General features: G+C 42.6%; 1 protein-coding gene across 1 annotated transcript in view; it reads left to right on the forward strand.

Moving 5' to 3' along the window:
• MEGF11 (multiple EGF like domains 11) overlaps positions 1-15,386 on the forward strand; it is a 255,687-nt gene that overhangs the window by 131,150 nt on the left and 109,151 nt on the right. The window contains exon 7 of the mRNA XM_017737045.1: positions 3,415-3,521. Within this exon, the coding sequence (XP_017592534.1) occupies positions 3,415-3,521 (107 nt within the window). The remainder of the gene's footprint in view (positions 1-3,414; positions 3,522-15,386) is intronic.

The following is a 15,386-nucleotide window of genomic DNA, read 5'->3' on the forward strand; positions in this document are numbered from 1 at the left end:
CCTTTGTTTGGATCTAAGAACACACTTCACTTGTCAGGGTTGAGGCCAATCGGCTACAGGGTGATGATGCATTTAGATTAGTTTGTAATTAATGTTTCCTGGTACAATTTTAAACTTGAAAACGAGAATCCAGAAGAATTTACTGTTGATCTTGGAGGGGATTTTAAGTTCAGTTGAAATCATGGCCTTTGAACACAACTAGGCCACAAACATTGTAGGAATTCTTGTATGGACTTCCAGAAGTGTCCAAGGCCAGGTTGCACGGGGCTTGGAGCAACCTGGTCTAGTGGAAGGTGGAATGAGATGGTCTTGAAGGTCCCTTCCCATCCAAAGCATTCTCTATTCCTCACTCTCTAATGTTGAATTATGTTACATAATGAGTTGCAGGCTCTGCCTTGAGTAGGGTATGGCTTTTTTTGGCTTTGTCTCTGATAAATAATCATCTGCCAGTGAACATGTTTAATATTTTCACCTAATATTGTAGGTTAAAAAGAGAATTGCGTTGGAAATTTCGTTCTGATAAACAAGCAGTGAGATGATAAATGCCACGAAAAACAGCTCCAGTCACTGCAATGCTTAATGTTTTCTAGTCTTGGTTTTACATCAGCTTCCAATTACAGCTACAAAGGCAGAACCCCAATGTTGATGTAATTAGAAGACCTATAAGCAAATTAAGAATTGAACACATATTTCAGAGCCTAGAATAAACAATCCTAATAACCTTTTTAGCCATTAAAGAGGCATCTTTTTTTTGTTCTAAATAAAGGACGCCATTCTGGCAATGGCTGAACAAGAATGAGGAAGTTGTGGGGAGTTTGAGTTGGTGGGAGGATTTACTGTGAGGCAAGAATTCCCTCCCAGCCCTGGCCCTGGTTTAGATGGTTTCTCGTGCTGTCTGTTGGCCAGGGCAGTCACTGGATGCATCCTCAGCTCTTGGATAAAAACAGAAAACAGCCCCATGGATGCTGCACCCCCTGTGCCCTCAGGCAAGTTGCAGGAGTAATGATCCAAAAGGGTTTAGGAGTTTTATTGCAGCAGGGAGGCAGCAGGGGTCAAACCTGCACCAGAAAACCTATAACTAAGTCTGTAATTCTTTTATGGGGAAAGCTGCAGGGATTTCTGCTTGATTAAGGATTGCATGATTGAGGCCAGTGACATTAACAGGCACAATGTCCCCTCTGCATCTAAAATAGTGATCAAACTGACAGGAAAAGCCATGTGATAGCAAAATCCCAACGCTTTCTTGCTGGTAAGAGTGGCTGCAAGCTTCCCATGCTTCCCAGGCCTATAAATGGGATTTGTTTCTCTGGATTTTTTTCTGCTATTAAAAGCAGTTTTTGGAACTTCCCTGTTGTATTTAATGCATATCTTTTGCCTCTCCAGGCTCTGCACCCCCCCCAGTTTTGTTTTGAGGCTACATGATCAATAAATGTCACTGCTGAAATGCTTTGCCAGTTCAGGTATCAGAAATGAAAATAGAAGCTCCAGCTCTCTTTACTGGTCATGACAAATTGATTCTTTTTGGTCTACCTTGCATTTCTCTCACTTCATGTGTTTGAAGAGAGGGGGATTTCTCACAGCACCTGCTCCTGGGCCAGCCTGAATTACAAGACCCTTGAAAGATTTGTTATTAAATTTGTCTTGTGCTCATGTAAAATGGGAACTGGTGGGATTCTTCTAATTTGAAACCATTTGTGTTTTGGTAATTAGAAATAGTAAAACAGGGACTGTCCATGCAGAATGAACATGCATTTGTAATTACAATTTGTCCAGGAGTACTCAGGGCTGTGCAATTAGGGAGGAATTATGTTCTTAAAGGACCACTTGGGCACTTTATGGCCAAATAAAAGCGTAACTATTCATAAGTACAGGTGCATATATGTTTGCTTAAAAAGAAACAACAAACAATTATTAGATCCCCAGTGGAACCATTTATTCCCTTCCCCAGGAAATAAAAGGACTGACCTGTGCTGAAGGAAGAATTTTTGTCCTTGCTGCACGAAACCTTACCAGGATTGTTTTCCAATTACTGTTTTGAGCAACAGCACAGGTTCAGGAATGGATTAATCTGAAACTTTACTTGTAGCTCCCTAAAATACATCCACAGTTTACTCTATTTTGCAGCCAGTTTTGCTGAGACACAGAAGTGCAGAGACCTTTGCCACTTGGTTTAGCTTTTTTCCCCCCAAAAGTCCATTAACAAACACTTACTGTTCTTAAGAGTTTGTGACATATATGAAATGTAGAACTTATATTTTGTCAGAGTCAGTTAATGAACTGAGTGTACATTGCTGTCTGCTGGAATCTGTCCCTGAGATTTCCAATTCCTTTCGCTTAATTTCTGCATTCTGGAAGTTTTAAAACTGTCAGAAAAGATGTTTTACCAGTCTTCACATTACGGCAGGAGCTGACCCCTACTTTCATAAGGGGTGGAAATGGACGTCAGTTGGACTTTTTTTTCCCTCAGATCCTGTAGGAGGAGGTATGGGTGAGCAAAAGCTACCACTGCAAAAAAAGAGAGCAGGTAAAATATATACCCACTGGAAAAAAATTAGAAGAGTTTTAGTCATCTATGCAGAACACATACAACACCTAATTAAATCAGGTTTAATTGAAATTAAAATAAACGGCCTGAATTAAGGAATGCAGCTTGTGAGGAACATTCAGCTCCCATTGTGCAGGCAGACTTTACATGAGGCATTTTTGATAAGACATTTTGGGGAGCAGAAGCTGTCACTGCGTGTTTGTACCATGAAGAAGGGCAGAGGACAGGACAGAGGTCTCCGCTCTGGCACCTGGACATGTCCCAGCTCCTCTGCATCCCTGCTGGGTGACCTTTGGCAAGTCACATCTCATTTCTGACAGTCTCTGAAAGCATTTTGTAGTCTCCTCAGGAGTAGCAATATTTAGGAACAAAGCATTATTGTCCCAGTAATGTGTGATTTGCATGCTGCTTTATTCCACAGGATGGGGCTTAAACAAAATTTATGGGAAATGCTGTTTTGTGCTGGATCTCTGCACAGGAGTGAATCTTACCCAAGATCAATAGAGTCATTCCCCAGTCCTGTGGGTTTTATGAGTGCCACAGAATAAAGGAATCAGGTCCTTCCCCAACAAAAGCACTATGCCTCTGCACAATTGCTAAGCTTGGGAATTGGATAAAAACTAAATTCTGTTTTTCCAGTGTTTTCCGCTTCTTTGTAACCATTAATGAAATTACAGCCCTGCTAATAACAAGGTGGCATCCTGGCCATGGTAAAGGTATGTGGGAATTGTCAGCACATGCAAGTTTGAGTGAAAAAGGTGCAAGTCCTCACCTGTCGTTGTCCTGCTGACTTCATCAAGGTTATACAGTGTTTTCAGGAATGCACGGGAAGTGGTATTTTTCAAGTTATTATTTTGATTTTCCATAAGATTTGGCCACCTCTGATGGGCTGGGGGAGTCCAGCACCACTTCGGCAGAGACTGGTGGGAACAGCAACTACAACAGTGAGTGGTTTCCAACAAATCCAATGGCTCATGTAGGGTGGTGGGATCTGAGGGAGCTGCTTCCAGCCTGTCCCTGTGTATGGTTTCTCTCTTGAATGGCACATAATCCTTTGGACCCCAAACCTGAGGGATGCTGAGCCAGAAACTCAAGGGAATGAAGTAGTTTCATACAGTGTTTCAGTTATACTGGGTTGGATTTTTAAACTCATCCCAAACCTGTGCTTTAGGCAGCTGGATGGATGCAATTTATAGTTCCATGTCCTTAAATGCTGCGCATTGCGCCGCAGGTCTGCCTGGTGCTCACCTGGGCTATTTGACACTTCCAAAACACTCACTGGAGACATGAAAATCCTTCTGCTTCTCCCTTAATGCGGTATTCCTGAGGTTAAAGAGATGTTCAAGCCTCTTCTGATCACTGAAGAGCTTGTGGAGTTTCACATAAACCAGATCTAGGTCAGTATGTCCTGGCCACATTTCAACCTGGGTAAACTACAGGGCACAGGATTGGATGTTCTCACTCATTTTCTGCTTCATCCCATTCATTCTGATGTTATCAGTAACACTCTGAGGACCAAATCTTCTGGTATCAGCTGCCTATGGTGGAACTGCATCCACTTCTACCCAAAACCAATTTGATCTCACTTTCTTATGCAAAACCTCTATTGAGAGCTCTCAATGCAGGCAAGGAAAAGAGAACCTCGACTGTGTCAGTATTTGCTCCTGTAATATATTTTGGGATGTGTGTGGGTTTATTTACAAAGCACGTGTAGTTAAATGTCATTGAAAAATATAATTAAAAATCAATTAAGAGACCATTTTAAAAATAAGAGGTTGTAAAAATGGAATTTACAATAATAACCAGACTAAGCATTTGGCATTTACATGTCTGCACCAAATAGCAATTCCCTTGTTAGTTGTGCTTGAGTGACAAGGTACTCACTTATCTCCTGGATATAAATTCCAATATTCTTGTTATTGCTAGGAAAAATAAATACCTGCATAAAGACTTCTTGCATTGCCAAGTAACACCAACTGATTAAATTCAGACAATTGTTTTTTTGTTCTTGTCTGGGCCCAGTGCCAAAATTATCCCATTGTATGAACGGCCGGATTTTGCACTCAGCTTATGCTCAGTTAATGCAAGGTAAATACTGTGCTACCAATACAAATCTAAGCACAGAGAGACATTCTGAAATGTTTTAATTTCCTAAATAAAACCTGAACATGCAGAACACATAGAAGCAAAAATGGAGGAGTATTTAGCCTATAACACAACATGATGGTGAAGGCAATTGCTGTGACTAGACCTCTCTAAAGGGGTGGACATGAGCTGTTCTTGGACCCTGTGAGGTACAGAAGTCCCTGTGATACATTTTGGCTTTCAGAACAATAACTGTCAATGTCTCCAAAAAGCCATTGGGGTGCCTATATGTACCTGTGGAATTCATGCCCACACACTCTGGATCTGGCTTTAAATGGTAGGAATTCAAGGACTGTCTTGCTGTGGGATCAAATATCCCAGATTTATAACCAAGCCTGAAGTCTTTTTCTTCGTTAATACTCATCCCCTTCCTCTTCCGTCTTCCTTGTGAACAGTTCGGGGTATTCCTGAAGTTCTTGTAAAAGAAACTGAGATTAAATATATATAAAGCATTTTAAACACCATGAGCCCATAGGAAATGCTGGAATCAGTGATGATGTTTATCTGTGATGGTTCCATGTTGAAGGGGATGGGGCAGGGTTACCCTCTGAAAGTTCTCTGCCTGTGCCTGTGTCTGCATCCCTTCTCTTCCTGGAAATTCTGAAGTGAGTGATTGGCTCTTCCTGAGCTTTGGAGTCAGCCTGGAGAGCAGGAATTCATGGCAGAGAGCAATGTGCCTCTTCCTGGGGGGGCTGGAAGGTCAGTGGTAGTTGCTTCATTGGGCCATTTCTCTCAGGTGATGGATTAAAGAGATCTGTGAAACATCCTGCACCCTCCTGTTTGATTCCGTGCTGATTGGGTTCTCTCCTGTGCCTGGCTTTGGTTTCCACAATTTAGCTCTCATTCCTTGTTACATGCATAGACCAAAAAGAATCAAAGCCTCTTGAAAATCTGACATTGCAGCCCTTTAGGATTTGGATGATATGGAGAGTCTGTTTCCCCTATTTATGACTAATCAGGGGTCTCATATGTGCCACCCTGTGCTCTCATCAGTTCAAGATGCAGAAATCAGCTCCTTTCTTTCTACCATTGCATCCTTCTTTGTCTCTGAAGATCACCATTAAAATCCTACTGTAATACTCAATCTGCATTTTTCCCAGTTTTCAGATCCATGGATACACTGCAATAACACACTTACATTTGTTTTATGCGGAGAGCATACTGCAAGTATTTCATTCCATTAAGGATTTCTTCCCTCATTTTTTGGTCCCACGTTCAGCCCATTCGCAGGGGTCGTTGCCTGTGCCATCCCTGCACCCCTCCAAGCAGGCAGCACCCTGGTGTATCCCTCTCCAGATATCTTCCCTCTGATCCAGGCGATTTGTGCTCAGACTTGGAGGGAATATGGGTTTTTTGTGTTCACATATGAACATCTGCTTTAAATTCCCAAGCCAAGAAAGACAAGAAGCAAATTAAACTATTTGTTCTTCTTTCTCTCTCTTTAATATCAAAGTCATTCCTTACATGCTCCTTAAGCTTCCACTTTTGATCAGGAGATATTAAAAATGGATCTAAACAACTCACATCTTAATCATATTCCTTTGTGAGCTGGGTAAGAGTGAAGGGAGCAGGGGAGAGAAGCCAAAGCTGCTTTGCTGCTCATGCTCAGTATCCAACCAGTATTCAACACTTAATTCCCTGCCCTGCCCTGGGAGCAGAGGGGAATCCCTGTCCCTCCTGAGCTGCCCAGTGCAGAGCACGAGGCCTCTGGAACATCCTGCAGCTTGAAATCGATCTCTGCCTGCGCTGGAGCAGCCTGGGTACAATTCCCTGCTGCTCTCTAATTTTTGCTGGAGATGTGGAAAAGGGAGTTTCGAGGATGATTCAGACATTCCTTCTTCCCCCTGGGCTTGCTTGCTATGCCAGCCCAGAAGCCAAGTCACTCTTCTGGGTGCCTCGGTTGCAAGTTCTCAAAAATCTCTTTTAGAAAATTCTATAAAATATCTTTTAGGAAAAACCAAAGAGAAACTTGCATGTTTTCACAATCCTGCAGAGATTTTGGAAAAGATGTCCTTCACTTCAGGAGGAAAACCAATATGTTATGGTGCTATTTGGATTCAATCAGTGAAAAAATCAAAAGATAATAAAATAAGGTTTAGCATTTCACAAGAAATTGTTCATTCTACACAAACCTGATTTCATTCTGTGATGAGATCACAGATTTAGTTGCAAGTTCTATTAGAGTAGCTGTGCAAATAAAATAAATTTTTGTGACATGTTTGATTCAGTACTGCAGGATATTCTGATTAAAAAATCAGCACTATACAATTATCAACAACATGCATTAATAATTGAATACAAACTAAATGGCAGATCTCAAAAAGCAGCTGTCAATGTGGAATAAACATAAAATGTATTTCTGGTGGGTTTCTGCTATTCCACTTACTCCTATCAATATTTACATTACTGATCTAAGAGTAAATATGGAATCACTGCAGCAAAAATTTGTGAATGACAGAAGAACTGGCAGAGTGGTGGGTGCTGATGGGCACAGAGTGTTCACACAGAGCCATCTAAACCAGCTGACAAATTATTTTAGCATTTCTAGAGGAAGGTTGAAATTTGTCTCCATATTATTGGCAGCCCTGCCCATGGCAGGGGGGTTGGAATGAGAAGATGTTTAAGGTCCCTATGAACCCAAACCATTCTGTCCTTTCCAGCCCAAGGCTTTCTATAATTTCTGGGATTCTCTTATTCCCTACAAGGAGTTGTGCTTGTTTTTGTAGGCAGTGAAGGCTCTGGGGACTGAAAGATCCACATGTCAGGCAGGAGATGACAGAGTTTGCCAAGCAAAGGGATCCAAGGAAATGGGAGCTTTGTCCTTGGGCCAGGTGATTTTCTGCCCCTGAGGTTAACTGGCACAGCCTGAGCCCTGCCCATGTCCCTGAAATCCAGTGCCCCCCACACTCCAGGCTGTGCCCAGTCTCCTGCTGGGATGAGCCCTGTGTGACACCAGAGTGCTTGGGGCAGTCCCAGGCTGACCCTGGCCCCGTTCCCCAGGAGTTTTCCCACTGTAGCTGGAACTAATGAGGCCGAGGAGGCAGGAGGAGGGATGATGAGAGCAGCACTCCACACACCTGCTGTCTCCCCGCTGCCAAGAGCCTCTGCTGCTGCAGCAGAGCAGATTTCTGAGGAGAGAAGAGAGGTAGAAAAAATGTGATCCCTTTTCTGCTGATGAGGTATCTCACAGGTGAGAGGGCAGCATGAGAGGAGACTCAAATGCTTGAAGACCCCAGAAGTGCAGAAAGGAGCCCTGGATGATTTCCAGAAAAAAAAAGAATTGGCACCTCATTTCCATGTATCTGAATTCAGTTCAGTGTTCCGGTTTTAACAGAGTCAGCTTAGGTCAGTGGGAAGAATTTGATTTATTTAGTGAGGTTTATAATGGGCTTTGCAACCCTGCTTGCCACAAACCCTTCCTTCTCCCTGTGGCTTAAGGACACTGAGGAATGGAGACCATCATCCTTCAGGGAGACACAATTCTGAGGATTTTTTATACTTCTCCTTGTGCCAGCTCAAACTTCATGGATAAGTTAAGAGCTGCTCTTCCTTGTGCTCTCAGTTGGCCATCTATCGCTTACACTAAAAACCCTTGGAACAGGAATATTACAAAGGTTTGGGAAAGATCTCACCATGCCCTTAAAGGGGTGTGAGGTTTAGTGGGCTGGAGGGGTTTTCAGCGGGCAGCCATAGAAATGGCTTTGCTTTATGGACTTCACACTCTATAAAAAGGCAACTTGCTACGCACAGTCTTAATTAGAGTGCTCTGGACTATTAAGAGGGATGTGGGAGCTTTGTCCAAGCCAGGCAGAAATCAGCCAGTGTGAATCTTACCTAGGAAGCAGTTTTGGGAATAAAGTCTCTCTATTTGGACATTGTATCCAAAAAACATCTATTTGCAGTAAAGTATCAAAACAAGACATTTCAAGTCTCACACATGGCTCATACCTTTTCAGAATAGTGCAGATCTGGGAGCCTTTGAGCTCCCACAGGAGCTCAAATATCAAATAATGATATTTATGGTCATTTGTAAAGCCATTCCCTTGGATGTGTGACAGGAATGAGCCTCACATCTCTTACAGCACAAACTTCCTAAGTGAGGAACGAAGGAAGTTCACATCTTCTCGTGATTTATACACTGATTTCTGATTCCAGAGTCACATTGCTGTAGCTTGCAAGCCAGGGCATCATGACAGCAGTTCAGGCCTCCTCTTTCTGAGGACTCTGTGGGCACCTAATGAATTCACTGTGAATTTCCCGCTGTCTGTTTAAGTTTTGACCCTATATGGCAAGATTAGTCTTTGTCTCTTCTTCTACTGAGGGAGCTTAAAGCAAAGTCCCCCTGACTACTGAGGACTAAAATAGCTGAACAGGGTAAAGAAACCTTCCTCAGTGAGCTCTCTGACATCCATCCCCTCTTCACAGGTACTCTGCAGGTCAATAAAACCTCCATGAACCCAGAAACCAACCTGCCAGACAGCTTCATCCTTACATTACCTACATCCCACATTGCCTTTTGGTTTTTGATTGCTGTGGTTCCAGTCAGTCTCTCTCTAATAGGCAGACATGAAGTTGTCATCTAGAAAAAGAGGGGTTATGGGGAAAATCTGCATCTTCGAGTCACACGAACCCATCCAAATCTTTCCAAGCTCATCCACTTCCAGTGTTAATGAGCTGCTGTGTGACACCTCACTGGCACTGTACAACATCCCATAATATGAGGAGAAAAACCTCCTTCAGCCCAGGAAAGGCCCCTGGGACCAGGCAGATAGGACCTGCTCAGCCTGTGAACCACAGCAGGACTGCAGAGGCTGCAGTTCCACCTTGCCTTGTAATATTGTAAGATTTATTTTCAGATCTTACCAGCAATTCACTGTGGGCTGTTCTCTGCTGAGCAAAATTCATCCATCAATCTCCTGGTATGGCCACATTCCAGCCTACACCGAGGTGACAGTTCACTTGTGCTAATGATCAGCCTCACATCCACATCCGCATTCCCCCTTGGTCTGATTCTTCTTCTCTTATGATAATTTAATTGATTGAGCACACTGGCTTCTAGTCAAGAAGCTCTTCTCAGCTTAACTCTCGGTTTAAAAAAATCACTGCTCAACATCTCTATAATTAGAGTTGGTTGCTAAACCCTGTATCCAGGTGATTACTGGTATATGAGAGGGACATATCTTGAACTGATCAAATCAGGAATTTAAGCAAAATGCCCTTGATCCATGTTTCACAATTCATTAATATCTTCTACTTTGGGTATTTTCCCCTTTTTTGGTGTTAAATATAGCTGGGTTAGGAAGGTTCATGTAGAATCAGGACAGTTAGGGGTAATTTTTTATTCATAACCCTGTTATTGTTTGGGGAAGCTCAGTAGGGTTCATTAATATTGCATTTCCAATGAAAAGGCACTCAAAAGCCAAACAGTTCAATTATATTCTGAGGCTGCAATGCGATATAAAAATGAGCAGTGCAGTGATGCTGTCGTGGTTTAAACCAACTGCTCCTGTCCGTAGTCAACAGCACCACTCTCCCCTTCATTCCACAGGGCAGCTGCTCCACAGTACAAACCAAATCCAAATGACTTTTTTTGAGGGGTTCATCTGGGGTTTTGTACTTGAGTCAGGTTCACTGAGAGGCTCAAGAAACAAAAGAAATCCTGAGAGTGACAGAGTCTGAATGATCCTATGTGCTGACCCTACTTCTATAAAGGTGCTTATTTGCAGGAAAGTTCCCACTGCAGGGATGGAACTGCAGCCGCTGAAGTGGGGGAGGATGTGCCAAACTCCCTGTTCTGCTTTGCATTTGCTTAATCCAGTAGGAGCATCCAGAATGTGATAATCTGCATCCAGAATATGATAATCTGCATCCAGAACTACACAGAATTATGAATTATCCCCTTCCAAATCTGACTGTTCCCCTTCAGCCTGGAGAGGAGAAGGTTCTGGGGAGATGCCATTGCAGCCTTAAAGAGGGTTATAAAAAATAGGGAAAGTCAGTTTTTACACAGACAGATGGTGATAGGACAAGGGAGAATAGTTTTAAACTAAAAATAAAAGAGATTTAGATCAGGTGTTAGGAAGGAATTGTTCCCTGTGAAGGTGGTGAGGCCCTGGCACAGGGTGCCCAGAGAATATGTTGCTGCCCCTGGATCCCTGAAGTGTCCAAGGCCAGGTTGGACACTGGGGTTTGGAGCACCGTGGGATAGTGGAAGGTGTCCCTGCCCATGGCAGGGGGTGGAAAAAGATGAGCTTTAAGGTCCCTTCCAACCCAAGCCATTTGTGATTCTGTGAGTATCCCCTACTTCTCTGAAAGAGAGTGAGAACTTGTGATTGATTCCAGTGAAAGTGAGATCATGCTTTATATGCAGAGGCCTCTGATTTTCATGATGCAATGGATCTGGTTGCTAGAAATGATGATATATAAAAATTTAATGTTTTGGAAGTTTTATTATTTTTCCTTATAGGAAACACTGAAGTAAAATTTGATTTTTCTGGATTTATGGCTTGATCACTCACCCTATTAAGGTAATGATTCCACTTTCTGACCTTGTAGGGCACCAGCTATGAAATTTGAGATGATGTCCCAAATATTTTTGCAATACAACTCTTGGCTAGTGCATGACAGGCTATTGACTGAAATACTGTCAATGCACAAATGAGATTATAACCAGAGAAGGTCTTGATTGCTTTGGTCTGTTATTCAATACCCTCCTCTCTTATAAGCAGCTGCTTGGCATTTTTTTCAGGCTAACGTAGACCTTCCTTCCCTGACAAATGACACATTACTTGATTGTATAGACAGAAGTCTTTGCTGCAGTTTTTTTATCTTCAGAAGACTTATCTCTAACAGGACTCTTGCACTTGATGTTTGCACTGCTCGAGTCCTGTGCTCTGTAAGAGAGTCTGATCTGACCGTGATGGAAAGAGCAGGAGCAGCCTCACATCCTGCTGGGGCAGTGTTCCAAGGCTGGAGAGGGAAAGGATGGCTGGAGATCTCAGCTTTCATTTCATTTAAATGAGCAGAATTGCTTTACTTCCCCCCTAGGTATAACAATTATTAAGAATTTATATTGCTATTCATGCTGTATAATAATGAACAGAAACTGGGTTTGCACTCTTAACCTTTGCTGTTAGGTCGAAATAGAGAAGCAGCAACAGTGACTCTTATGAGACCAGATATATCTGCACCATCACACTCACTGCCTCCTTTTACAATTTGGGAGACAGTGAGTTTGTGCTGTATCATCTTCAGATGTCCCCACTGTGCAAAATGACTAGTTAATGCATTTTTTACTTTCTTCCATATGTTTCCAAAATAAATCTATTCATCACTTAAACCGACCCACCCAGCATTCCTCATGTATTCTGATTTTTCAGTTAAATATTGTTTGTATTTAAATATAAATATTGCTCAAAATGTAGCATTAATATTTTGCCTACTGAAATGCAGTTCTGTATCTTATTAAGATTTAAACAGCCATTATGTACATTAAAGTTTTTTTGTTGTAGTTTGCAAGGTGCTATAACAATAATTACCCGAGTGCATCAATCATTTTTCATTGCCTCATTTGTATCACGGGGATAAGTAGCTCCAATTAAAATCCCATTTTACATAAATAGATATGGTTTGACTCAAACCACAGTCTGTTTCCACTTCTGAAATGCTGGCCATAGGATATCTTTTTCATTATTCAAAGTGTATGATGTGTACTGCTTATCTTTTTGTGCTTAAAAAGACATAAGTCTGCAGGCAGACATGCCTTAGTGCAGGTTTGGCAGGGAACAAATAGCTGTTACTGTAATTATCTATCAATTTTACTGTTCCAAATATTTTAGCCAAAAAGCTAACTAGTATAATCTCGTGTTTATTCCTGACACATTATAGTTGGAGTAAGCAGAACTGAAAATGTTAAATATGAATTAACAGCTTCAGGAAAAATTGTAATTTTTCTATTACCTGTGATTTCCCCTCCACCACAGCAGCTTTTCTGTTAAATGTGCTCGTATTGTCAGGTATTGTGGAAAACCAAACGAGGGGAAACTTGGGGAATTATCTTCTGCTCCACTGTGATTAACTCTGCAAGGAAACAAATCAGACTTTCCCTTTCACACCTCTCACAGGGGCTGGTTCTAATCCCAGGCTACACCTCAGGTAAAGGAATGCTTTGCTCTCTGCTCCCTCTGGGAATGGTGGGATGTCTCTGCCTTCCCAGACTGAGATAGTACCATCCACCTTGGATTTTCTTCTCCCCTCCGTACTGGTGTTTGGCCCAGCCTTCAGATCTCATCATTTTTCCTTCCACACCTGGGAATATCTTGGTTCCAGAGGGTCAGTTCAAACCCACCTTTTGTTGCAAAGCCTTTGTACACTTTGAAAGTCGGAGTGTTCAAATTGCAAATGGCTCAAAATTCTCGGTGCTGCTCCAAGGGGCTTTTAATATAATTTCTGCAGAATTTGGAACTCGATGAGCAGAAAATTGCAGGAATCTCAATGACTCCAGCAAAAGGGCTCAACAGTAGTTTGGGTCACACTGCACCTTCTCTGTAAATTGCCTTTCCTTTCTCAGCCCAGTGCTCTGCTTCTGGAGAAGCTGGGGACGGCAGTGACATTTGAGAGAGCTCAGGCTGTACCAGGTGTCAATGGCATGGACATTCTACAGCCTCTGGGAGCACTGTCAGAGGGAAGCTATGGAGAAAAAATAGGGAAAAAACTGAAACAAGATTGGAAATTCAAACTGAGAGAAGGTTTAGATCAGATATTAGGAGGAAGTTGTTCCGTGGGAGAGTGGTGAGGCCCTGGCACAGGGTGCACAGAGAAGCTGTGGCTGCCCCTGAATCCCTGGAAGTGTCCAAGGGCAGGTTGGATGGGGCTTGGAGCACCCTGGGATAGTGGAATGTGTCCCTGCCCATGGCAGGGGTGGTACAAGATGATCTTTAAGGTCCCTTCCTATCCCATTCTCCGATTCTGTGATTCTACAAAGAAATGTGAGACTCAGGCTCAAAAATATCTTGAAGTCTTTATCATGGATATTTAAGCATGTGCTTAAAGAGATGTTTTGGAGCTGTCCAAAATGAGGACAAATTAGGAATTTACACCAAATAACTTAGCTCAGTTTTACAAGGACTTTTCTAACTGCTGCCTTTTTGCCTCAGATCAGTGTCTCCCATCTTCATGTTCCTGCTGCTACTGCTATGACTAAACCTCTTATTTGTGCCGTGCCTTAATCATCAAATTCCTCCTCTGGAGTGCTGAAGCAGTAGATAATGTCTCTGTTTTTATTTGTCGGGTCAGGAGCACCAATTCATAGCTCAGGGATCATCAACACCGTGAGCTGACACCAGAGTCTGTCCAGCTGCTGTTTTCTTACAGTCACACAACAGAAAATCAATGGTGTCAGGAACACTGGGATAATTCTACTGTTACAATCAATACATGCTGATTAAACCAGTTGTGTCTGTTGGGTAAATTTGCTGCATCATAATTAGAATTATTAATTAAAAATAGGAAATCAATTGACACAAATTAAGCAAAAAAAGAAATTTGCTTTATTTCTTTGACATTCTCTCCAGAGGCCTCAATAACTGTGACAACAGGGACGTGACCGAGTGGCATTTGTCAGTTTTTTAATGCTGTCCTGAGTTTTAAAAATTGACTTATAAACCCTGCTAATGCAGCTCCCAGGAAATCAGACAGGAGATGTCGTGTGTGCAAGAAGCAGCTATTTATGTTATTACAGTTAGTCATTATTCCCTGCCTATCCAGGAGTAAAAAGCAGGAGTCATGTGCGTGGCACCGGGGAGGGGAAGCAGCTGGGGAACGAAAGCCTTGGGGGAGCAAGAGGAGCCCATCCTCTTCCCACTTTGTTTTCTGTTTTCAGATAACAAGGATAAACAAATTGATTGTTTCTGTGCTGGTTGTAATGGGCTTCTCATTGCTGGCTACTTCCTATGATGTGCTGGTGACCTTCATTATTTTCAGGGATATAATATGTGGGACACTAAGGCAGGGACAGCAGGAATGCACATGGTCTTTCATTCAGCTCTTTATTTTCCTCTCTGGTTTTTTTTGGATTTTATGGAGTTGGGTTTTTTTTTTTCCTTCTTTTAACCTATCTCAGTGTTCTTTTCTTACACTTTCTCCTTGTTTCCTCCTACTCTTAGTGATTTTCCTTTTTCTGTATAATACTTTCCATGCCTTGTTTTCTTCCCCCTTTTCTGTTTGCACACATGAAAGCAGGAAAGTGTGGGAATACTCTGGATTTTCATACTCCTGTGCTTTGCTCACCACAGCCAAATTTATTCTCTGAGCTTTCACACTTACGAAAGATGTGAGGGCAGAAAGGACTGGTTTGGGTAAACCTGTGATTTGTCACTTCTGGCGCTGGTTAATACAATGTTCTTTTACTAATTCTTGGTGGTAAACTGGAGTTTGGGTTGTTCACCTGGAGAAGAGAAGGCTCCAAGGAGAGCTCAGAGCCCCTTCCAGGGCCTAAAGGGGCTCCAGGAGAGCTGGAGAGGGACTGGGGACAAGGGATGGAGGGACAGGACACAGGGAATGGCTTTAAAGTGCCAGAGGGCAGGGATGGATGGGATATTGGGAAGGAATTTTCCGCTGGGAGGGTGGGGAGGCCCTGGCACAGGGTGCCCAGAGAAGCTGTGGCTGCCCCTGGATCCCTGGGAGTGTCCAAGGCCAG

Source organism: Corvus brachyrhynchos, unplaced genomic scaffold (assembly GCF_000691975.1).
Source record: "Corvus brachyrhynchos isolate BGI_N302 unplaced genomic scaffold, ASM69197v1 scaffold200, whole genome shotgun sequence".
Lineage (NCBI taxonomy): Eukaryota > Metazoa > Chordata > Aves > Passeriformes > Corvidae > Corvus > Corvus brachyrhynchos.